The sequence below is a fragment of the Oryctolagus cuniculus genome, chromosome 13 (genome assembly GCF_964237555.1).
Source record: "Oryctolagus cuniculus chromosome 13, mOryCun1.1, whole genome shotgun sequence".
Lineage (NCBI taxonomy): Eukaryota > Metazoa > Chordata > Mammalia > Lagomorpha > Leporidae > Oryctolagus > Oryctolagus cuniculus.
This window is the reverse complement of record NC_091444.1, coordinates 99,981,972-100,005,736: the sequence shown is the minus strand read 5'-3', so window position 1 is coordinate 100,005,736 and position 23,765 is coordinate 99,981,972. Positions and strand designations below refer to the sequence as shown.

The following is a 23,765-nucleotide window of genomic DNA, read 5'->3' as shown; positions in this document are numbered from 1 at the left end:
CATAAAAGACACAGTTTATGGGCTCTGAAAATGAGTAAGGCCAGATCTCACATCTCAACCAGCATGGGAGAGTCGTTTCTCTTGGTAATTTGCATTTCTCCTGTCGATAAAATTTAAAGAAGTTTTCCTTTTTTGCCATTTAGAAGCATATATAGAAGCAATTTCATATTTGTCTTTAAGAAAGAAATATGTATTTCTTTATTTGAAATCTGAATGTACAGGTTAAGAATTATCTGTCTAGTGACATAAACATTAACTTTTTTAGGCTATCATTTATATTTAAATGCGTTATCTGTAACTTCAGAATGGATGGAGAGGGCCGGTGCCATGGCTCACTAGGCTAATCCTCTTCCTTTGGCACCGGCACCCTGGGTTCTAGTCCCGGTCGGCGTACCGGATTCTGTCCCGGTTGCTCCTCTTCCAGTCCAGCTCTCTGCTGTGGCCCGGGAGTGCAGTGGAGGATGGCCCAAGTGCTTGGGGCTTGGGCCCTGCACCCCATGGAAGACCAGGAGGAAGCACCTGGCTCCTGGCTTTAGATTGGTGCAGTGCGCCCGCCGTAGCAGCCACTTGGGGGATGAACCAATGGAAAAAGGAAGACCTTTTTCTCTGTCTCTCTTACTGTCTAACTCTGCCTGTCAAAAAAAAAAAAAAAAAAAAAAAAAGGAATAGAAAGAAGGCTCTTCTTGATCATGGAGCATATCTTACTTAGAACATTCAAGTATGATTTTACTGTCCGTGCTTTGTTTCTTTTTTTGGGGATCTCAAAAATATTTAGAAATTAGAAATTGGAAAATTTCTAACACGGCAGACTGGATGGATGTCATTTAAAATTTTTCTTTTGCAAAGTATCTCTCGTAAAATTCTTTTCATAAAAAGAAGCAAAAAAATGCACAGTATTTTGAAAAAAAAATTTTTACTGTAGAATTTGCCTTAACCAGTCATGATTATCATCACAGTATTTCACCAGAGCCAGAAGGTATCCTTTCTGATCACCTGATTGGTCCCAAGACAAAGTACATTGTAGGTTGAAGATCACAGTCTGCCAATCAAACAGCTCAAACACTGAGCCACAGAATAAATTTGCTGTGCCCGGTCCCGGTATTTTAGAGGCGGGGAAGCATTTAGGAATGCTGACGTCACACTGTGCTACAGGTTGTTGCCATAAAGCTTTGAAGTGGAGCACCCTGAAGTGGAGCACCCTCCTTGCTGTGACATCCCAGGCACTGGAATGCTTTCACACGACACGTTAATGCCGAAACAAATGGATTGCATATGTGGTGACGGCAGGTTTGCCGTTGAAAACCTGGTCAACCGCCTTAATGTTGGTGGCGCTTTGTGTAAACAGAAACACACGAGGTCTTACAGAGCACCTGCAGTACTCACCGACACTGTTGGAGAGAAGCCAGAGTGCAGCGTTGGTGTGGAAGGAGGCGCAGAACTCGGCTGTTGGTTTCACTTCCCCGTCGCCTATACCTGGAGCTGGTTGTGCTGAAGACCTGGCGGACCCTTAGCACTCGCCATGAAATGGTTTCTCTCTGCTTGTCCGGAGCGTTGCTCCTGAGATAGCCAGCTCCCAGGGGAGGGGCACTGAGACAGCCTGACACGGAGACCCAAAGCCACGCAGCAAAGAGCGAGTTGATTGACGGTTGGGACTTTGGTCTGTGGGATGATTGTTGCAGACTTTTAGGGGAGCTGTAGGTGGGGGTTGCAGCGAGCCCGCTCAGACCCTGTGAGTGATGGTCCCCCATGGAAGACACGGCGGGTTCTCCAGTGGGTGGGCGTCCGCTGCACCCAGCTCAGAGTGCTGCCCTGCTGTGCACTGGTCGACATGGCTGTTCACAGCATGTTTCCAGTCCGTTCTCTGGAGACGGCAGGCTGATGTCTGTGTGCTCCTGTTGGCCTCGCCCTTGGGACTTTTGGCAGTTTTCCTCTCCTGCTCATCCGCACTTGAAGATAGTGGAAGGTGGATGCCCGGTGGTGCTGGGGGAGGAGCTGGTCCCTCCCAGGTGGTGCTGGGGGGAACGCAGTTGGGGTATTGAGGCTGCAGGGAGAGGCAGAGGGTGAGGGCACCGGGAAGGAGTCAGGAAGAAACCTCTCCCGAGACTTTGTATGTGCTGGCCCAAGGCTTGTGTGGTCAAAAAGTGATTGTGGTATGATAGTGTGCATTGCGGTCGGACACGAGGGCTTCGGAGCAGCTGGAGTTACGTGGATCCAGACCCCTGGTTTGCCACTTAATGAGTGCTCTCCCATCTATAAAACGGAATAACAGTACTGAACTCAGTTGGCAAATTAAATGAGTTTTTGCAGGAAGAGATGTATAATTTGGGGCATGCTCGGGCTGACTTGCCCCAATTGGTAGAGTTGGAAACATACCAGGGGATTCCAATTCAATCCCATCAAGGTGGCATGTGCCAATGCCATCTCACTACTCCAAGTGATCAATTTCAGTTCACAATTGATCATAATGAAAGGACTAAGAGTCAAAGGGAGCACATAAACAAGTCTAGTATCTGCTAACACCAACCGATAGAATAAATAAAGGGGAGAGTGATCCAACATGGGAAGCGAGATACTCAGCAGACTCATAGAATGACGGATGTCCTGAATAGCACTCTGGCCTCAGAATCAGCCCTAAAGGCACTCGGATCTGGCTGAAAAGCCCATGAGAGTATTTCAGGCATGGAAAGCCAAGACACTCTGGCAAAAAGATCTCTGTGAGTGAGATCCCAGTGGAAAGAACAGGTCTTCAAAGAGGGAGGTGCCTTTCTCTGAAGGGAGGAGAGAACCTCCACTTTGACTATGACCGTGTCTAAACAAGATAAGAGTCGGAGAACTCAGGGGGCTTCCATAGCCTTGGAAACTCATAACTGGTGCATGGGGAGATTGCTGATGCCATAAACAGGAGTGTCAATTGGTAAAGTCAACAGCAGGAGTCACTGTGCACTTACTCCTGATGTAGGATCTCTGTCCTTAACGTGCTGTACACTGGGGCTTGATGCTATAACGAGTACTCAAACAGTATATTTCACTTTGTGTTTCTATGGGGGTGCAAACGACTGAAATCTTTACTTAATGTACACTAAACTGATCTTCTGTAAAAAAAAAAAAAAAAAAAAAAAGAAAGAAATTATCAATTCCCAACTTGACTCTCACTGGGATTAAACATGACAATAGGTCTGATCTGATTTCATCATCATTTAAAAAAAATCATCTATTATTTTTCACTTTATGTTTCTGTGTGGGAGCAAACTGTTGAAATACTTACTTAGTGTATACTAAGCTGATCTTCTGTATATTGGGATAATCGAAAATGAATCTTGATGTGAATGGAAGGGGAGAGGGAGTGGGAAGGGGGAGGGTTGTGGGTGGGAGGGACGGTATGGGGGGGGAAGCCATTGTAACACATGAGTCGTACTTTGGAAATTTATATTCATTAAATAAAAGATAAAAAAAAAATTAAATGAATTTTTGCATTTTCAGAACCGCGCCTTGCCTATGGTAGCAGCTGTGTAATTATCACAACCCTTTTCTGAGATCCATCTTTTAGAATCTTTCCTCTTTTTTTTTTTTTTTTTTTAACTTGCCTGTCTAAGGAAATCTGTCAGCTTGCTTTTCCCACCCAGGGTCCATTAAGCCTAATACTTGCTACTGGATACATGCATGCGTTTTTATTGTGGAAAAAAACTCCATATGCTTCCTAGCTAAAAATTGTATGGAGAAATCTCCTCTCCAGAATTTAGCCACTGTATTCATGACCTTTTATTAGAACTTGAAATATACAATGTGTAATATAAATTAAGCAGTGTTTATTTTTTTTATTGTGAGTTGGTGCTAGAGTGTTAGGTTTTGTTTTGTTTTGTTTTGTTCTCACAACTTGGCTATCATCATCTGATTTCCACAGCACCGAGTCCTTACCCGGGGGCGCAGTATTTGGTCGGTCTGTTCTCGCCAGAAGACTTGCACCGGGTACAGCTGTCTGCTTCGTCACCAGGCACGGGCTATTCAGTGTTAGCTCTGCTGGCATTGTTACTGGGGTGCCAGGCCTGGCTGGCCCAGCATCACACGGTTGCTTCTTTGTTTCACAGTCATTTGTTGTAGGTGCTGATGACACGGCCAGGTATTAAGAGATGGCCGTAAATGCAATGACAGTGTGGTTGGCTCAGACTGTGAGCCTGGGTGAAAATGGTCTGCTCGAATAGAACCATAGAACCGGCTCAGTTTGAGGCCCCCTGAGTATTTGAAAAGTGGACACAAATGGGATCCACTCTCCCTGCAGAGCCTTTGGCTGTGGTTTCCAGCTCAGAGTGAGACGAGCAGGGGGACTGCCCTGTGTCTGCTGTCCACTCTGCAGGCCTCGTATTGCGATAAGCTCCCCCTGGGCTCAAGGTCAGGTTTTTCTTTAGGCCAGGATTTTACCCATCCTTCCTGAAGGTGAGAATCCTAAGTCAAACTTAAATTGTAGATTTTGCTGTCTTCTTTGCTATCTTCTTAGCAATTGCAGACACACGTAGGATTACTTTTTTCACGTAGCTTTCGTCATCCTGTGAGCAGAATGAAAAGAACGGGTTCTGCCCGACCTCACTGGCTACGTGTAATAAATTGATCATTGTTAGGCTGTTGTCCCATTTAAGGAAAGGTAGACACGTTTGAAGGATGAAATGTATTGCATCTAAAAAAAATCCATTTCACCATTTTTCTAAAATGTCTTCAAAGTCTTGAACAGATTAACTTACAAATGGACTTATCCTATGAAAATAAATATCGTTCCCTCTTTGAAGGTATTATTTTAAAAAGTGCTGAAGCTTTTTCCTTTTTCTTCTGGTCAGTTATTCCCACTTGGTTGTTTAATTTCCTTGAATATTTTGCGTTCTTTTGAAAGTATTTACGTGTTTCGTAGAGCAAGGGTGCAGTGCAGTCTGAAGTGTGGTTCACAAATTCTGTTTATTTATTGCCTAATAATTTTGAAATTCATTTGTTTTTTTTTTTTCCCTCCCCTTTGGCTTTTCTAAGATGAGGAAACTGTTGAGTGTGGTAGGTAGATTTTGTTTCTTTCTTCTTGTTTCACCTTCCTCCTTTAATTGTATTTTCTGCACATTTAATCATTTCCTTTCTTGTTCCCTTTGTGCTTCTCAGAGGAAATTAAAGGTACATGTATAAAAACTGCCCGACATAGCCTGGTCATTTTATTTCGTGCACCTATGTGTGGGATCAGATTGAAGCTAGCAAGCCAGTTGTAAAAGAACTCCATTGCACATCCCACCTCCACCCTGGCATTTCAGTACCAGAGTGTGTGGTTGGATTCTGTCTCACAAAGAAACCTGCATTTTCCTTTTTTTTTTTTTTCTCTCCATGTAGCAGAAACACAGAATGTGATCTGAAATAGAACAGGGTGTTTTAGTGTTTTAATCTCTGCCAACACTCTCAAATGAAGGTGAGTGAGGAGAGCAGTGGTGAGGCCAGTAGCATCTCCTGCACCGTCTGGTTTCTGCTCAGTCGTGTTCTTAGCCCAGACGGATAGAAACGAAGACCAAAAACCAGCACAGCACCACTTCGTTCAGTTTGTAAGCTCTGAATAGCCCAGGAGTCGTTTAATTCTGAGAAACCGTATCATTCACGTTGAGAAATGCTTTTCCCTGCTCTACTTGGGAGCACAGTCCAGACCTTACCTTACCCGTGACCCACTCCCCAGCACAGGCATCCCCCGTACCTCCTGTCCACAAGAGGGGAGCGTTTGGATCTTAAGCCTTGTGTCTGTCCCCTTGGGCGGGAGTAGTGGAGCAACGTTTCAATGTTATCAGAGAGCTTCACTTAGAGCAGTCAGGTTATTTTGGGCATCTAGTGTTGTCCTTGTCTTAGTCGGGCAAGGAGAACCGTTTCAGAAAAGAATCTCTTGTAGTTTCCTGGGAGGCGCCTCCAGGAACCTCCGGATACACTGAAACTCAAGTCAAAGCAGCCTTGCGTGATTGACTTCGGACTCAGATGTGAAACAGAAAGTTTTACATCTGGGAGTGACAGCGTGGATGGCTGTGCTCTGCTGTGCGTGCTGGGATTTGCTGTGCGTGCTGTGTGTTTAGCACCTGTGGCCGGGCTCCTAACTGTATTGTGCTTTATTTCTCGGCTTCTGTTCTGTGCGCTTTGCACCCACTCCGGAAGATGCCACGTTCCCTGGGCACGGCAGCGGAACCTACCTAGGTGAGCACTCGGCCTTGGGGGAGGATTTCTTGCTCTCTTCAAAGGCATGGTGTTATTTTGTTGTAAACGAGCACCTTTTAGAAGCATGCTCTGGCCGGTGCCGCAGCTCACTAGGCTAATCCTCCGCCTTGCGGCGCCGGCACACAGGGTTCTAGTCCCGGTCGGGGCACCGGATTCTGTCCCTGTTGCTCCTCTTCCAGGCCAGCTCTCTGCTGTGGCCTGGGAAGGCAGTGGAGGATGGCCCAAGTGCTTGGGCCCTGCACCCCATGGGAGACCAGGAGAAGTACCTGGCTCCTGGCTTCGGATCAGCGCGGTGCGCCGGCTGCAGCGCGCCAGCCGTGGCGGCCATTGGAGGGTGAACCAAAGGCAAAAGGAAGACCTTCTCTCTCTCTCTCTCACTATCCACTCTGCCTGTAAAAAAAAAAAAAAAAAAAAAGAAGCATGCTCTGAGAGCCTGCAGGGGAAGTAACTGTTGCTTTCAGGATCATTTTAGAAACTCCCTGGATTCTACTTCTTTGTTAGCTGTTGTAAATAATTTTGGATAGAGTAAGGAAAAACATCCCATTGGTGCTAAGTAACAACTCGATCAACAGCATATGGCCTTTTCTAAGTCATCTGGTGCATTGTGATATTCAAAGCTTTTAAATACCTTCATCTTTGATAACTTTTTGGTTCTATTTTCTTTTTCTTTTTTTTAAATTTTATATATTTGAAAGTTAGAGTTACAGAGAGAAAGGGAGACAGAGAGACATTTTGGACCATCTTCCACGGCTTTCCCAGGCACATTAACAGGGAGCTGGATTAGAAGTGGAGCAGCTGGGACTAGAACCGGCACCCATATCAGATGCCAGCACTGCAGGCCAGGGCTTTAACCTACTGTGCCACTCTTCATTAAGATTCATTTTTAATTACCTTTATATACAGAAGACCAACTCTATACTAAGTAAAGATTTCAACAACTTGTACTCACACAGACACACAAAGTATAAAGTACTGTTTGAAGATTTGAAGACAAGTTTTACCGTTAATTCTCATAGTACAACTCATTAAGGACAGAGATCCGGCTGGCACCGCGGCTCAACAGGCTAATCCTCCGCCTGCGGCACTGGCATACCGGGTTCTAGTCCCGGTCGGGACACCGGATTCTGTCCCAGTTGCCCCTCTTCCAGGCCAGCTCTCTGTTATGGCCCAGGAGTGCAGTGGAGGATGGCCCAAGTCCTTGGGCCCTGCACCCCATGGAAGACCAGGAGAAGCTCCTGGCTCCTGGCTTCGGATCAGCACAATGCGCTGGCCACAGCACGCTGACCATTGGAGGATGAACCAACGGCAAGAGGAAGACCTTTCTCTCTGTCTCTCTCTCTCACTGTCCACTCTGCCTGTCAAAAAAAAATTAAAAAAAAAAAAAAAAAGAGAGATCCTAGATGGGGAGTAAGTGCACAGTGACTCCTATTGATTTAACAATTGACACTCTTTTGTATGACATCAGTGATCACCTGAGGCTCTTGTCATGAGCTGCCAAGGCTATGGAAGCTTTTTGAGTCTACAAACTTTGATATTATTTAGACAGGGCAATAAGCAAAATGGAAGTTCTCTTCTCCCTTCAGAGAAAGGTACCTCCTTCTTTGATGGCCCCTTCTTTCTACTGGGATCTCACTCACAGAGATCCTTCAAATAGATCATTTTTTACCACAGTGTCTCAGCTTTCCATGCCTGAAATGCTCTCCTGGGCTTTTCAGCCAAATCCAAATGCTTCAAGGGCTGATTCTGAGGTCAGAGTGCTGTTTAGGGCATTTGTCATTCTGTGAGTCTGCTGTGTGGCCTTCTTCCCATGTTGGATCATTCCCCTCCCCCCTCCTTTTTTTTGATAGGCAGAGTGAGACAGTGTGAGAGAGAGACAGAGAGAAAGGTCTTCCTTCCATTGTTTTACCCCCCAAATGGCTGCTACAGCTGGCACACTGCGCCGATCCAAAGCCAGGAGCCAGGTGCTTCCTCCTGGTCTCCCATGAGGGTGCAGGGCCCAAGGACCTGGGCCATCCTCCACTGCCCTCCCGGGCCACAGCAGAGAGCTGGCCTGGAAGAGGAGCAACCGGGACAGAATCCGGTGCCCCGACTGGGACTAGAACCCAGTGTGCCGGCGCCGCAGGCAGAGGATTAACCTAGTGAGCTGCGGCGCCGGCCCGTTTTCCCCTTTTTAATTCTATCTGTTGTTGTTACCAGACATTTGGTCTTATTTATGTGATCCTATTGACACTTAATCCGATGTCTATGGTCAGTTACACACTTTAATATGATCACTTTAACATATAAGATGACATTAGTACCACCCAGCTTAACAAGATTTGGAGTCCCATGACAAGTTTTTAGCTTTACCCTTAGGGGTAAGTCCGTGGAACTGTGTGCCTAACTGTACAGCTCCTCTGTCTCTTATTCCCGCTTGTATTTTTTACTGGAATCTATTTTCAATTGGATTTAAACACCTAATAATAATTCTGTATTACATAAGAAGTTCAACCAATGGTATTAAGTACAAAAAGAAAATTTACTCATTTCAGAAGGGTATAGTACACCAAATATTCCACCTCCCCTTAGTGCCTGGAAGCTGAATGGCTTAAAACAGCAACCTGTTTGTCTTCAGAACTCTGTGGTCATTTTGCAGATCTGCTGATCTGGGCCAGCGTGGTGGAGCTTTGCAGCCTGTGATTGGGCTCAGCTGTTGATGTCCTGTGGGCAAGAGCAAGCCTCACCACCATGCTGGCATCCGTGAGGGAGGACATGATGAGATGCATGGCCATCAGTGCACACATCTGTTCCTCTAAGAGGTCAGGAACCACTGACCCTAAGGCCTTTGACCATTCGTTGGCTGATGATGGGATTCACACCGAGTGGATGGATAGCTGTCACACAAAGCAGTGTCTGATGAGTGCCGTAGAAAATGCTGTGACCAGAGAGGGGCTGATACCCCAGCCGGAGCAGGCAGGCCCTCAGCCCCACAAGACTGGACACCAGTGCTGGACCGTCACTCAGGTGGACATCTAGCTAGCAGCTGGGGAGAGAGGTGGAAGTGACAGTGTGGGAAGGGGTGAGAGGTGCAGAGCGCCAGACGTGGTTAACCTTGGGGGATGTGTAGGTGATGGGACTAGAAATTCAGTTTGGCTGTTTGGTAAGGTGAGACCTTCAATGGCAAGCCAAGGAATGGACTCCTCTCATAGTTTTCTGCCTGATTTTTGCACCCAGTGTTATTCTTTGTGTAAGATTTCATCCAAAATAATGGGTTCTAAATCTTTATCTGTCTCCTAGCATTTAGGACTTTCTGAAAGTGAACATTTAGTCAGTTGATAGACTTTGAAAGTCCAGAAGTGAAGGGATGACCAGTTCTTTGGGTTTCTTTAGAGCAACTTGGAGCCACGGCTTGCATCAGAGAAATAATTCACCGGGGAGCCAAATTTGCAAAGTGTCAAGGAGTAGGAGAGGTGACAAAGGGTAACAGAGGTGGCAGAAGGAGTGGCGGAGGTGAGAGTGGAGGGGAGGTAGCAGTTGAATTCAGGGCAGTTCTCATGGAGGGTGGGGGGCGGCAGGAATGTCTACTGTCATCTGCGGGGTGACGGGGCTGACAAGAGGACCGGGTGCCTGAGAGAGGAGGTGATTGCTAGAGCCCTGGGGAGAGCAGGTGGGTGGGATGAGGGCCCCAGGAGCATGTCGGGCAAAAGCCTGTGGCATCAGCAGGTGAACTTCACCACGCAGACTTCCCGGCTCTTTGAAGTGGTTGCCTGGACGCCACTGTGCATCACCCAGTGAGTGACAGATGAGAACAGGGGACCAGCTCTTGGGAATATCATGAACCCCACCAATCCTGTCGACCTGGTAGCTGACAGACCATGTGCAGGACTGTGTTTAGAGGATCTCTTTTGTTTGTTTCCATATCAACTTGAGAGATTGCCTATAAAGATTTCTGGCTCCTTTGGCACAAAGGAAGATTTGAGTCAGAGAGGCCTGCAATTCCTGATGAAGCTAAGTAGCTGCAGCTGAGCTACCCCCAGGCCCGTGAATGGGGCACGAACTCTGCAGCCCACCCCCACCACCACCCCCATCCCCCAGCCCTTGTCATCTTGGCCTTGTTGAGGCAGGATCACCCATTAGCATGTACTGGCATCTCTACACGCAACCTTGAGGAAGTTCGCCCAGGCACTCAAGAGAAAAATGCGACAACAAAGCTGCTCAAGGGTTGAATGTTGTGCGGAATGCATGAGGGTGCTTCCAGAAAGTGGAAGTAATAGGTAAGTTTAGGGGCCAGCATGGTGACACAGTGGGTTAAACCACCACTTGCAACACTAGTGGAGTGCCAGTTTGAGTCCTGGATGCTCCACTCTTCTTCCTGCTAACGCACCTGGGGAGGCAACAGAACGTGGACCAAGTACTTGGGTCCCTGCACCCACATGGGAAGCCTGGATGGAGCTCCGGGCTCCTGGCTTCCACCTGGTCCAGCCCTGGCCATTGTAGGCATTTGGGGAGTGAACCAATAGATGGAGGATTTCTCTCTCTTACTCTCTTTCTGTAACTCTGCCTTTCAAATATTTTTTTTAAATTCTGATGCAAAAAAAGAAAATATAGAAAGCCGTGCATAGTTTCATAGTGGACATTTTCCATGGACTTTTTGAAGATTCCTCATGTTAACACTGTTTGCAACTTGGACTTCTCCTGCCTGACTGTTGAATCAGGCTCTGGCTACAAGCACAGCTGTTCTCTCCGTTCAGCTCTGGGTCGCAGGCATGGTAGTGTCTCTTCTACACTTTACTGTGGCAAAGGCAGAAGTGTGGCCCTGGGGTTTTTAACACACACTCGTCCTGAAACCATTTCTTTCATGTCTGAAGACTTGACTAACCTGCGCACCATGAGGTCTGTGCACCTAGAATTTCCTGTAGATGCCATAACGTAAGGGGACCTAGGAAGATAGCTTAAGAAAGGAGCGCACACAGAAAAGACTTTGTTTAAAAAGAATATTTCCTTTACGAGTGACATCATAGGACACATAAACTCAAAGTGTTTCTTATTTTAAGAAAATGCTCCAACTGACAACCAAAGATTAGAAGTTGGTTCTTTGTGGAACAGGCAAGTTTGATCATAAGACATTACAGTATTTAAATTCTTGAAGAATTGCTTCATTACAAAGAGATTGCACAAACTGATTATCTTGGAGGTTTCTGGTCTTCCCCAGAAAAAGTCAAATTCTGATAACACCTGCAGGTCTTGCGTGTGTTGAAAAGCAGCCTCATAGTTTATCATGCTAACAGAAATGGCAAAACTGTTTTGTGGTAACAGTATATGTTTATTAAACACCCTGAAATAGAGCAGGCTCCCAAAAGCTCATGGAAAATGCATATTATGGAGAGAAACTCTGCATGGACTTCAGTGTTTTTGTTTTTGTTTTTTTGCAACAGAACAAAATTAATTCCATTTTTACATGAACTTCTTTTTTAAAAAATCATTTATTTTTTTATTTGAGAGAGGGGGACAGAGAGATTAGACTTCCATTCATTGGTTCACTCCCCAAATGCCCACAACAACAAGGGACAGGCCAGGCTGAAGCCAGGAGTCACAGACTCCATCCAGGTCTCTCATGTGGGGGGCAGGTGCCCAAGTCCTTTTTTGCAGGTGCAACTATCAGAGAGCTGGATTGGAAGTGGAGCAGCCAGGACTCAACCTGGGGCTCCAGTAGATTGCGCAGTGCTCACTTAGCATGCGGTGGCTTAACCCACTATACCACAATGCTAGCCCCTCCGTAGACATTTTTATTTTTTTAAAAGATTTTATATATTGGCCGGCGCCGCGGCTCACTAGGCTAATCCTCCGCCCTGCGGCGCCGGCACACCGGGTTCTAGTCCCGGTCGGGGCGCCAGAGTCTGTCCCGGTTGCCCCTCTTCCAGGCCAGCTCTCTGCTGTGGCCAGGGAGTGCAGTGGAGGATGGCCCAAGTGCTTGGGCCCTGCACCCCATGGGAGACCAGGAGAAGCACCTGGCTCCTGCCATTGGATCAGCGCAGTGCGCCGGCCGCAGCGCACGGGCCACGGCGGCCTTTGGAGGGTGAACCAACGGCAAAAGGAAGACCTTTCCCTCTGTCTCTCTCTCTCACTGTCCACTCTGCCTGTAAAAAAAAAAAATAGACAAGCAGATCAGCCCTGGTTGGCAGTTGTCGCTGGTATTTACAGAGTATAATTTGCTCGTAATACAATTTCCGAATTAAATATATATGCATTTACTGACTGCCTCTTGTATTCCAGACACTGTACTGGGCACCAGAGTTACCATAGCAACATCCTTGCACTCAGGCTGGTTCAAGAAGGCCTCCCCGAGGTCCCCTTTGAACAAAAGCCGGAAGGGAGCTGTGTGGGCTTAAGCATTCCAGACAGCGACAGGATCACAAGGGAGACCAGTGTGGTCAGGTAGGGTGGACAAGGGTGGGGGTGATTGGAATTGAGGTTGTCAGGGTAACAGAATGGTCCTGGCCGGAAGGAGTGGGACTCTTCTTTTGTGTGAGACAGGAACTCTTTGAAGGATCCTGGGCGGAGCTCTGACATGACCTGGCTCACGTGGGTTCAGGTGCTGAGAAGAGAGTGTAAGGGAGCGAGGGCAGCGGCAGAGAACTCCTGAGTCTCAGTGGCCTCAGTGGAGGCGATGTGAAGGCATCAGTTCCCAGATGTAGTTTTATATTTTGTTTTGTTTTGTTTTAATTAATTATTTGAGAGGCACAGTTACAGAGAGGTCTTCTATTTGCTGGTTCACTCCCCAAATGGCTGCCACTGCCAGAGCTGGGCCGATCCAAGCCAGGAGCTTCTTCCAGGTCTCCCACCAGGGTGCAGGGGCACAAGGACTTGGGCCGTCTTCTACAGCTTTCCCAGGCCATAGCAGAGAGCTGGATCGGAAGTGGTGCAGCCGGGACTTGAACCAGCACCCGTATGGGATGCCGGCACTGTAGGCAGAAGCTTAACCTACCATGCTACAACACTGACCGTAGATAGATTTTGAAGGTAGCACTGACAGTATTTTCAGACAAATAGGAGTATCACGATGGTGTAGACAGTATTTGGAGTTAGAAGCTGCAAGAATGGAGCTCCCATTTACTGAGACAGCAGAGACTATGGGGGTGGGGTAGAGGACGTTTAGATGTTCTATGTGGGACACAGTGTGAGGGAGACCTAAATGGAAATGTCAGCTAGGCAGATGGGCAGACAGCCCTTGAGTTCAGGCCATCAACTTGGGCGTTGTCCACGATAGACCATACTGGAAGCCATGAAGCTGGATGAGATCCCCAGGGGGGTGAGCGTAGCAACGGGTAAGAAAAGAACTCCACGTCGAGGAGGAGGAAAAGCATGTGTGTGATTTTTTCCCCGGGAGCCAAGTGAATGCAGAACCTCAAAGGAGGACAGAGTGATTGACTGTGACAGATGCTGCCGAAGGGTCCCATGGGATGCGGAGTGAGCCGTGACCACAGATATCGCGACAGGGAGCTTCCTGGAGACCTTCCTGATCAGCGTGCAGAGCTTGGTTGGGTGGAAGAGCCGGCAAAAAAATCCAGCACCCTTTCTTGGAGAGAGAAACGAAGACTGGAAGGGTCCACAGGTGGAATTTCTTGGTGGTCATGGGAGGTCAGTTTGGGTCAAGTCCTTTGACAGGCTAGACAAGGCCACATCCTGGAAGAAGCCTGCTTTGCTCACAGTCTGCCAGTCTTAACGTTATTCTCATCCAAAATGTAGAAACATCCAGAGTTGTGTTCAACCAAATATCTGGGCACCGTGGCCAGATAAAGTTAGCCATCACTTTCTCCTCTCCTGCTCTGAATACGTCTGTGGTAGTTATGCATTGAGGAAGAATGTTTCCTCCCAAGATCTGCCATGTCTTCCACATCAAATGTTTCTCTCACTAAAACAATGTGTCTCAATGGCGCAGGTCAACCAAAACGGTTATAGCATTTTGGCCTCTGCATATCACGTACAGGGGCGTAAGATTTGGGGACCCAGCAGAACCTAGGAGAGAGAACCTCCTTCCCAGGTATGTCACAGCACCTGCACGCACGCTGGTTGAACAAGAAGGAACTCTGCATAATCTCAGCATGTCTGGCTCACGTAGCCAGGGTCGGCTGGCCTCTGTGCTTGGTACGTGGCCCTTTTGTCTGGTTCTAAGGCAGCTCTGGAAAACAGACAAGGGAGTGCCAGAAATTTGACTTTCTTATGAGAGCTTTCCCAAGAACTACCTAGAAAAATCTCTGAGATACTGTCTTACCTTAGGGCCTTACTTTTTTTTTTTTTTTTTTTTTTTTTAAGAAAAAAAGATATGTATTTGAGAGGCAGAGTTACAGATAGAGAGATGGAGAGACAGAGACAAAGACCTTCCATCTGCTGGTTCACTCCCCAGTCGCCCACAACGGTCAGTGCTGGGCCAATCCAGAGCCAGGAGCTTCCTCTGGGTCACCCATGTGGGTAAAGGGGCTCAAGCATTTGGGCCAGCTTCCGCTGCTTTCCCAGGCCACAGCAGAGAGCAGGATCAGAAGAGGAGCAGCTGGGCCACGAACTGGCACCCATATGGGATGCTGACACTGCAAATAGGGGCTTAGCTCGCTGCGCCACAGCACTGGTCCCAGACCTTATTTGGGGAGGGGGGGTATTTATTTATTTGCAAGGCAGAAGGAATGAGGGTGGGGATGGAGGGGAAGTCTTCTGTCTAATGATTCACTCCCCCAGTGCCTGCCAGGAGCCAGGAGCCCCATCTGAACCTGACGTAGTCTAAAACCTTGTGCCTCCTAGGCACGGTAGTGGGAAGTTGCCTCAGAGGCAGAGGCAGGACGTGATCCCAGGCCCTCTGAAATGGGCCACGGGCCTCCCGGGTGGCAGCTGAGTCCCCAAGGCCACAGAGCACCTTGCCTTTGTCCATCACCTGCATCCTCGCCTTGTGTTTGGTGAGTCACAGAAGGAACAGAAGTGGTCCACCCACAGACAGATCACCCTGGCACCAAAGGGGTGGCCCCCAGAAGCCGCTTGTCAGCTTGATGAAGATAGCCCATTCGTTTGCACGTTTTTTCCAAAGTATCTACAGTTCAAAAGAGCGTATGCCAGTAGCCCTTCACCCGATGGCGAGTCCTATTTATGAAAAATGTATTCTGCACCAGAATCGTCTTTGGACAGTCTTGGAGAGAAGTCATCTGACAACCCAGGATGTGAACGTCAGTGTTTATAAGGCGGGCACTTGAAAGCTGGGTTCAGTAAGCCATCTGATAGTGGAGAACGTGTGCGAGGCGATTCTCAGCCGACGTGTGCCACACCTCGTTTCTTGTAAGTCAGAGTTTCATCAGTGAAGAAGATCTGCCCATTATCACTCGAAAGAAGGGAGGAAGGGGGCCTGGGCCATAGAAGTTACGTGGAGTTTGCAGAAAATACTGTAATCGTAACACGAGGGGAAACTTACGACATCCCATAAATATGAATTGCAGAAAATTACATCTTTGAAAGTGGAACCCCCATACATCAAGGGCTGCCAGTGCATAAAGGTGGTGAAGCCGTTTATTTTATGCACACACACACACGATTGGGAATAATTCACTGACTCTCCTTACAGGCTCTTGAAAATTGCGTTTCGCTTTGATGGGTGGGTGAGCAGTGGTCCCTCTCTGAACGTGTAACTGCTTCTTAATTAGAACAGTCAGCTTTAAAGGTACCCCTTTTCCTACGGTGCTGCAGAATCATCCACACGAAAAAATAATTCTTTCCTGACATGGGTGGGAATGACAGAGTGTTTTCTTCTGGTGAATTCATTAATGCAAATTTTCCCTGATTAGTTCACAAAGCACTGTTTATCAGGTATCTGTTTTCTTACCTAGTTTCTCCTTGCAACCGGTCTCCTGAAAAATCCATTTTCCTCCACTTCTGCCCTTTGCTACAGTCCTACATGCATTCCTTTAAAACAAGATCAGTTTGGGGGCTTAACGGAAGTTCAGACTGCTTTTTTCTGTGCAACTCAACAAGTGTTGACCATAAAGTTAAATAAAAAACAAACTTGTCCATGCTGTTGTTTCTCTTAACTGTACTTAGTCACCTCATCCTGTCATTCCGTTTGTTTTTTCCTAATCCTGTTCCTTATTTCTCCCTGTTCTCTTCCATTTAAGTACCATTGATCCTCAATGTGTTCTGTTTTATAAATCCGGTAAACATGTCCGTCTGCCCCGATATTTGATCTTTTTGTTCAAGAATGTGACATAGGTAAATACAGTTAGGACCAAATTGTTTGCTGTAATATTTTGTCCAAAAAAAAAAAAAAAAAGTTGAGACCAAAAGAACATTTAGAAGCATTCTTTCAGAAGTGGTTCAGGCTCGTTCTTGAACAAGAAGGAACTCTGCATAATCTCAACATGTCTGGAATACTACTTGGAAATATTTTTTCTGACAGAAAAAAAAAAGGAAAAAAACCATTCCCAGAATTATAGGTTGCACGGATGGACTCAACTTACAAAAATATATATTAAAAATTCAAATCCAATTTTCCCTTCAGTTCAGAACTGTATTTTTATGTGCAATTTTATGTGTGCAAACTGTATTTTTTTGCATAATTTTGGAAGTGTAAGTAAGAATTCATTTCTTTATTAGCTGGCTGGCAGAAAATTGGATCCTAACATGGTTTCTTTTTCTCTGTTTTAATGGGGATGCTGTGCTGAGCTTTAAAAATAATTGTGAGTGGTACCAGGAGCACTTTGAAGACGTGATAATTGTTTGCCTTGGAAATTGCTGGTTAATGTCTGATGTAAGCGCCCATGGTTTCATTCCACGCTTGCTGTGGCTTTTCGTTCCTTTTCTTTGCCCTTGAGATGGGCTGAAAGATTCACGCGGGTAGATAGCATTTGGACACATCTTTATGTTTTATTGGGAGCAACTGTGTGCCACTCCAGAGATGAATTTTCTGTTAATTTGTTTAAAACACTTTTTCTCCCTTTCTCCGTAACGTGACTGTAAGCTGTGACGACGTTAGCGCGTATGTCTTTGGTGTGGTGCTTGTTTCTTTTTCCAGCCGTGCGTTTATAAGGTGAATCTAGTCAACTGAGTACCCCAGTCTGCTGAGGGTCAGTGTTGCCTTTCTGCTCCGTGTAATCCTCCTTCCACTGTCTTTGCTTAGAGAACACTTTTAAATGTTCTTAGTTATCTCAGGTTAATTTTGATTGATGCACTGTGGGAGCACGATTTCAATCATAATTCTGTGTTCAGAGCCTGTGGCTAGGTCATTTTTTTACTTGTTATGATCTGTGCTAACAGCAGTGGCATTATATTCGAAAGGTTTATTTTTAATAGAACTTTTCAGTGTTTTGTTGTCAGAAATCTAACATTGTCTAATAATTTCCAGCTGCTTAGTTTATATTAATGTCTACATGGTTTTTTTTTTTAATCTTAAAAAAAGTTACTTTATACTTAAAAATTCTCTTCCTTGTAACGAATAAAGAGCTTGTTGAACCAGTTAAATATTTGCCTGGTCAAACCATCCCATAGTTTAAGAAGCAAAAAATAATTTACATACACTGCTTGTGGTAGTTTTTCCAACTACAACAAAATGAAATCCACACTATGGTGTATTTAAGGTGAGAAAAAAAAGAACTTAAATATTTATTTTTAACTGCTTTTAAGATACAAGCCGTTTTCTTGACCGCTTGCATCAAATAAGCGGATTTCTTTCACAAGCAGGAGTTTTAAATAAATCCATCTCTAAGCCTGTAATTTTTGAAGTACCTGTGAGCAGTGTAATTCTGTGAAGATTCAAGATATGCACTTAAATGACATGCTGTGAACATGTCATTTAAACATAGTAAAAGCGTATTTAAACATTAGAAATGCATAGTAGCCAATGTTGTTAGGAGAGTTGATTATGTAAAAGAAATATATAGTTGAAGATGGACTCTGTGTCATCTGAAAAGTTGCAGGAGGATAATGTAATAATATCCTCTCTCTCTCTGAATCGACAGCAAGCCCCCCATTCTCTCACTTTGACACAGTTTCTGGGGCTGTCCGTGTGGGTGGTAGATTACTTTGGCTTTCTTTGAGGGTCTTTTGTGTTAATGGATATGTTTATTCATAAGATGCTAATCATGCAGTTTTTATAAAATTGGAATTTTATGAACACATGAGATCATTAAACGCGAATGCTTACATTGCAGATTTACATTGAAGTTGCTCGCAGCAGCTGAAGAATATGGCAATTAGCGACTTTCCGTTTTATTAGTTTGGTTGTCAGATTTCCAAACTCTCAAGTCCTTTTCTTTTATATTCTCCTTTCTTCGATGAAAATCCTGGATCTTTGCCCGTCTTCCATGGTCCTTGATCTGTAGCGTTCTTATCCCAACATCTCTCTCTCTCTCTCTCTCTCTCTCTCTAAATCATTTCAATGGTTTTGCTCTCGTTGCTTTCTTCATGTTTGGATTTATCAACTGTCTGTAAGTGTTGTAAATACGCCAGCTTGACCGTAACCGCTTCAGTGTATTCACGGCGAGAGCTTCACTCTGGGATGTAATGAACACGGGTTTCGCGCTGCCTGTCTGTGTAGCCTGGCCAATGCTCCTGCCAGCGCTGGAGATCATTTGTCACACTGCTTGTAGACTGTGGACTCCGCTTTCGTCAATTTGTAAAATAATGCGACAGGATGAAGAGTTTGAAAAATAGCACAAAGTAATTACCCACAGCCCTCTCTAACGCAACCACTATCTGTTCTTTGTCTTTCTGTATTTCTGTATCCATACCAATTTTCGCATTTGTAAAAAGTGTAAAACTCTAGTGTAAATATGATTATTATATTCTGTCTAGCTTTTCCCATTATTATATCAAATGCGTTTTCATGGTGCTATATAATATTTCAAAATTTTTATTTATTTGAAAGGGAGAGTGACAGAGAGAGAGAGACAGAGAGATTTTCCATCTATTGGTTTGTTTACCAAATACACTCAGCACAGCCTGGGCTGGGCCAGGCCAAAATCAGGAGCCTGGAACTCCATCTGGGTCTCCCACGTGGGCGGAAGGGACCCAAGCGCTTGGACTTAGCTGGGGGCCAAATCAGAATTGAAGTAGCTGGGACTAGAACCGGTGCGCCTATGGGATGTGAGCATCACCGGTGTTAGCTTAATCTCACCTCCTGCCCTGCAGCCACAACGCTGGCCAAGAAGCTTATTTTAACAATGGTAACGATGTCTTAATTTACATATATAGGTACTAACACTTCTGATGGCTGATTTTGCGCAATGTGATGTTGTGAAATAGCTTTGGACATGACCAAATCACAGTTGCCCAAATTTACTTTTTTCCTTAAATGTCAAAGTCACATCTGAATGATGAGAACACTTGCAGAAATAAACCTCATGGTCCCCATTGTGAAAACTCCTTAAAGTATTTGAGAATAGTTTTTAGTGGCCACCAGCAGATCCTCCCTCCCTCCCTCCACCCTTCCTCCCTCTCCTCCTCCCTCTCTTCCTCTCTTCCCTCCTGATTAACAGGTGATACTCCTACTGTTTTCCAGGGCACACTTTCTTGATTCAGTGCATGCAAGGGTTTACTGATGACATCAGGCTGTCAGCATTTCTCTCTCTTTTTTTTTTTAATATTTATTTATGTGAAAGGCAGAGTTTCAGAGAAGCAGAGGGGGAGAGGGAGAGGGAGAGTGGGAGGGAGGGAGAGAGAGAGAGGTCTTCCATCCACTGGGTCACTCCCCAAATGGCTGCAATGGCCAGAGCTGAACTGATCCGAAGCCAGGAACCAGGAGCTTCTTCCAGGTCTCCCCTGTGGGTGCAGGGGCCCAAGTGCTTGGACCATCCTCCACTGCCTTCCCAGATGCATTCGCAGGGACTCGAACCGGCACCCATATGGGATGCTGGCGCTGCAGGCTGTGGCTTTACCTGCAATGCCAAAGCGCCAGCCCCCATGTCTTACTTCTTTGTGCCTGGAGCCCTCTCTGGCGTGTGACACAGGAGTGTGAATGCCAGTCATGCCGGAGCTATGGCGCCCTGGAACCTGTCCCTTCTGTCCGACTGTGTTTGCTGCCTGTCCTCCAGGCCCTTCTCCCCGGAGCACCTTCAGGCCAGTGGCATAGTCACACAGGTCCTTGGGTTGAAACCAGAGGACTCTAAAATAATTGTATATCATTATATTTGGGAGGGAAAAGAACCTTCTACCAGAAACAACTGCTTATGTTTTTGATCCCTAAATTAAGCTACCGCTCTTCCTTGATAATTTCCCTATGAAATTATTTCTCGCAGTATCAGCAGGTGCGTCATTTTCCCACGGTGCCTCTCCATGTGTAGGCGGGCATTTCCAGGTCTCCTTGTGGCTTTGTTTTGTCGTTTACCAGTTGACCCAGACAAAGCCTTGGCAGTCATTTCTTTATGACCCCCAAAAAGGCTTCTTAACAAACATGTGGACAGTGGCTTCCTGCCTCACTGGGAATAAAGTCTTCTACACGAAGTGCTTCGTGTAGGGCCTGTTATCTAGTAAGTTCTCAGTAAATCTCCACGGCTTGTGAGAGCGTGAGTGAAACACCGCCCAGGAATAACCTTTTTACTCTGCTGACGTCATAGGCAGCAGTCTGATAGCGAGTCCACACATGTGCATCAACCCCAAGTGGTAAAAGGGATTGTTCTCGAAGTATTGCTGGGACCACGGGGTAATTATTTAGAAAAATATCAGATTACAGCCACACTTCACGAGCTTGAGCTCATGATCGCGCATGAGTAATTCCAGATGGGATGAAAAAAATTAAGTGTAAAGCCATACAACCTCCTTTTGAAAACCTGAGAAAATGTAGGTGAGTACTGACCAGAGCTAAGGGCAGGAAAGTCCTCACAACAGTGGAAGAAGTCACAAAGGAGAGAAATTGACAAGTTCAGACTCCTAAACCTTGTCAGTTTCTTCTTCTTAAAAGTTAGCAGGGAAATTGAAAAGCTTTAAACTCTTTGGGATAAGGCAAAGACCTTGCAATGACCTTACTGAAAGAAATGTGTGTGTGTGTTTATGAAGATCGGAAAATGATCGAAATGTGTTAATAACAGTTTGCAGAAGAAATAAGAATTGCAAATGAGTAACCAGCATAAAAAAGAAGTTCAACCCCTCTAGCAGTGAAAATAGCAACAATGTACAACTTGTCCCTTGTCAAATCACTGAAGATTTTAAAGAAGCGTGGAGCAGTCCTTTTATGAGAGATTGGTGAGCTGAGCATTGTACCTGTCCTGGGTGAAAATGGACGTTGTTATTAACCGATCCGCAAAGCACTTGGCCAAGCTGTAACTTCTGGCAGTTTGTCCTAGTGAAATAAATCATTGTGCAATGAAGCTATCTACAGAGATGTTTATTGTAGCCTTATTGAAGGAAGGAGCAAATAGCAAGCCGCGTAAATATCCCTCTTTATATTTAAAACGTGTTTTACTGTAAACAGAGTTTGCAGTTAAGAGATTCATTAACCAGTCGCCATAAACAGTGTCTGCTGGAAAACATTAGGTCAGCAGGTTCCCTTAGCGATTTGGGGCCGACCTGCAGTTCCAGTCCTAACTCTGGAGTGACTTTGCTATTGTAATAAAGTAAACGTGATATTCCTTTCAAAAACACAAATCTCTAGCAGCTGTGGGTAAGCTCCCTGGAAAAAAAAAAAAAAAAAAAAAAGCCTGCCTGGAAAAAAAAAAAAGTTGAGCCAATTATAAATTACAAAAACGTGAAATAGCAGGGAAAAATGTATTTTGTGTAAAACCATTCCCTTGCTCTAAGTTGCTTTTTAATGTTCCTTTTCTTTCCTTTAGATTTTTGTGCCACAACGTAAGTAGGTTCTGGGTTCTTTTTGGATTTTATCTAAAAGAGTCCTTGCTTGCTTTCAGCTGAAGTTCATAGTTCTTTTGGTCTCCCCTTTAAAAAGGGAACCAAGTATTATGACTGAAATATCTGAAGTATAATGATCCAAGTATTATGATCAGTAGCCCCCTTTGTTTTCTGACACAGAACTTGGTCTCCTTGAAGCTCACCCTTACGTTAGCCTGGGAGTTCGGATACGTCAATCATTATTTGACTGAAGCTTGGGCGTTCCAGCCTGTGTCCTACCTAGAAGGGCAGGCCAGCTGCAGTCCCCTCTGGCTGCCGAGAGAGAACAGAACCCTGGAAGCAGTCTGAGAACTAATCACACACAGTACTGAGGCTTTCATGCCTTTTGGTGTAACCTTTGTTCTGGCTGCTTTATCGGCTGTTCCAGGCTGCAAATTTTCCTTTCTAGTTTTCTTACTCTGTGTGTATCTGCATACATGCACCTGTGTGTCTGAATGTAAGATATGGGTATGTAACTCTAGAACGTAGCTGAGCAGAGGAATAAATAACAGATTGAGATCAGTAGGAAAGATAAGAGGGAAGGATGCTTTTTAAATATGGTCACAGAAATATCTGCCAGAAAAGGAACCGTCAAGACACACTCGATCTTCCTGTTGTGTCTTTTCTCTCTCTCTTTTTAAAGACTGATTTATTTATTTGAAAGAGTTTCAGAGACAGAGATAAGAGGTCTATCCATCTCCCCCAAGTGACTTCAACAGCCAGGGATGGGCCAGGCCAGAGCCAGGAGCCAGGAACTCCATCCGGGTCTCCCATGTGGATGCAGGGGCCCAAGCACTTGGACCATCTTCCACTGCTTTCCCAAGTGCATCAGCAGGGAGCTGGATCTGAAGTGGAGCAGCTGGGACTTGAACTTGCGCCCCTATGGGATGCTGGCGTCGCAGGTGCTGGCCTTACCTACTGCTCCACAGTGGCAGCTCCCTATTGTATCTTTTTAAAATTCCTTACCACTTAATAAGGTGCTTCAGGCATTTAACATGTGTAGCATATTTCATCTGAGCTTTAATCTTAGCATCTCGTATCTTTCATAATATTTTTATGAAACTTAATTAAAATAAAGATTCAATAAAAGTGGACTGATGAGGCTCTTAGTTCAGTTCCTTTGTTTCTTGCTAGACACAGTTTCTGAGATTCCCCCGGCCACACAGCTGATAGATCAGCAAGGAAGCGTAGGTGCTGGACCAGACCGCCTGCCCCTCTCTCGCCGGTGACCAGGCAGCCACCTGCCTGCCTCTCTTGTTTCATAACCCAAGGATGAGGGGCTGAAGCTGGGGACCTACGTGGACTGCATGTGGTTGGTGGTTGCTACTGTGAAACTGCCGGGGATGAGTGCGTGAGTGACAGGTGCACCTGTGCCCACGCTGAGGGGCCAGCCTGGTGACGTCCAGAGCTCCACCCAGCTCTAAGGCAGTCACCGGCACACTGCCCGGTCCTGCCATCTTCCTCTGAGACTGTTGACTTGGGAAGGTGCAAAATGTGTCCTGCCTGCTTTGTTGCAATTTGAACGAGATAGGAATGACCGTGTGGGTTTTTGTCACTGGGTGCTTAAATTCCAGTTGGTCAGCTTGCGGGTGAGCACCTGCTCTGTACAGAGCCCTGGATGGCTGACATCAAGCCGTTCTTCAGGGCACGGTCCCCATCTGGGACATCGCCACCTCACTTCAGAAACCTCAGTACCGTCTCTCTCTTCCCTGCTCTGTCATTTA

The 23,765-nt window shown here is 45.8% G+C and overlaps 1 protein-coding gene across 5 annotated transcripts in view; it reads left to right on the top strand.

Annotated features, from left to right (window-relative positions):
• Nucleotides 1–23,765, top strand: part of MPP7 (MAGUK p55 scaffold protein 7) — a 270,834-nt gene that overhangs the window by 185,700 nt on the left and 61,369 nt on the right. For 3 of the 5 annotated variants that reach the window (XR_011381719.1, XM_070056057.1, XM_008268037.4), the window contains exon 12: nucleotides 6,154–6,192. The exons of the other annotated variants lie outside the window; for them this stretch is intronic. Coding sequence is in view for 2 of the 3 variants with exons in the window: in XM_070056057.1 (XP_069912158.1) it covers nucleotides 6,154–6,192 (39 nt within the window). In the remaining variant the exon portion in view is untranslated. The remainder of the gene's footprint in view (nucleotides 1–6,153; nucleotides 6,193–23,765) is intronic. 5 annotated transcript variants of the gene reach the window in all.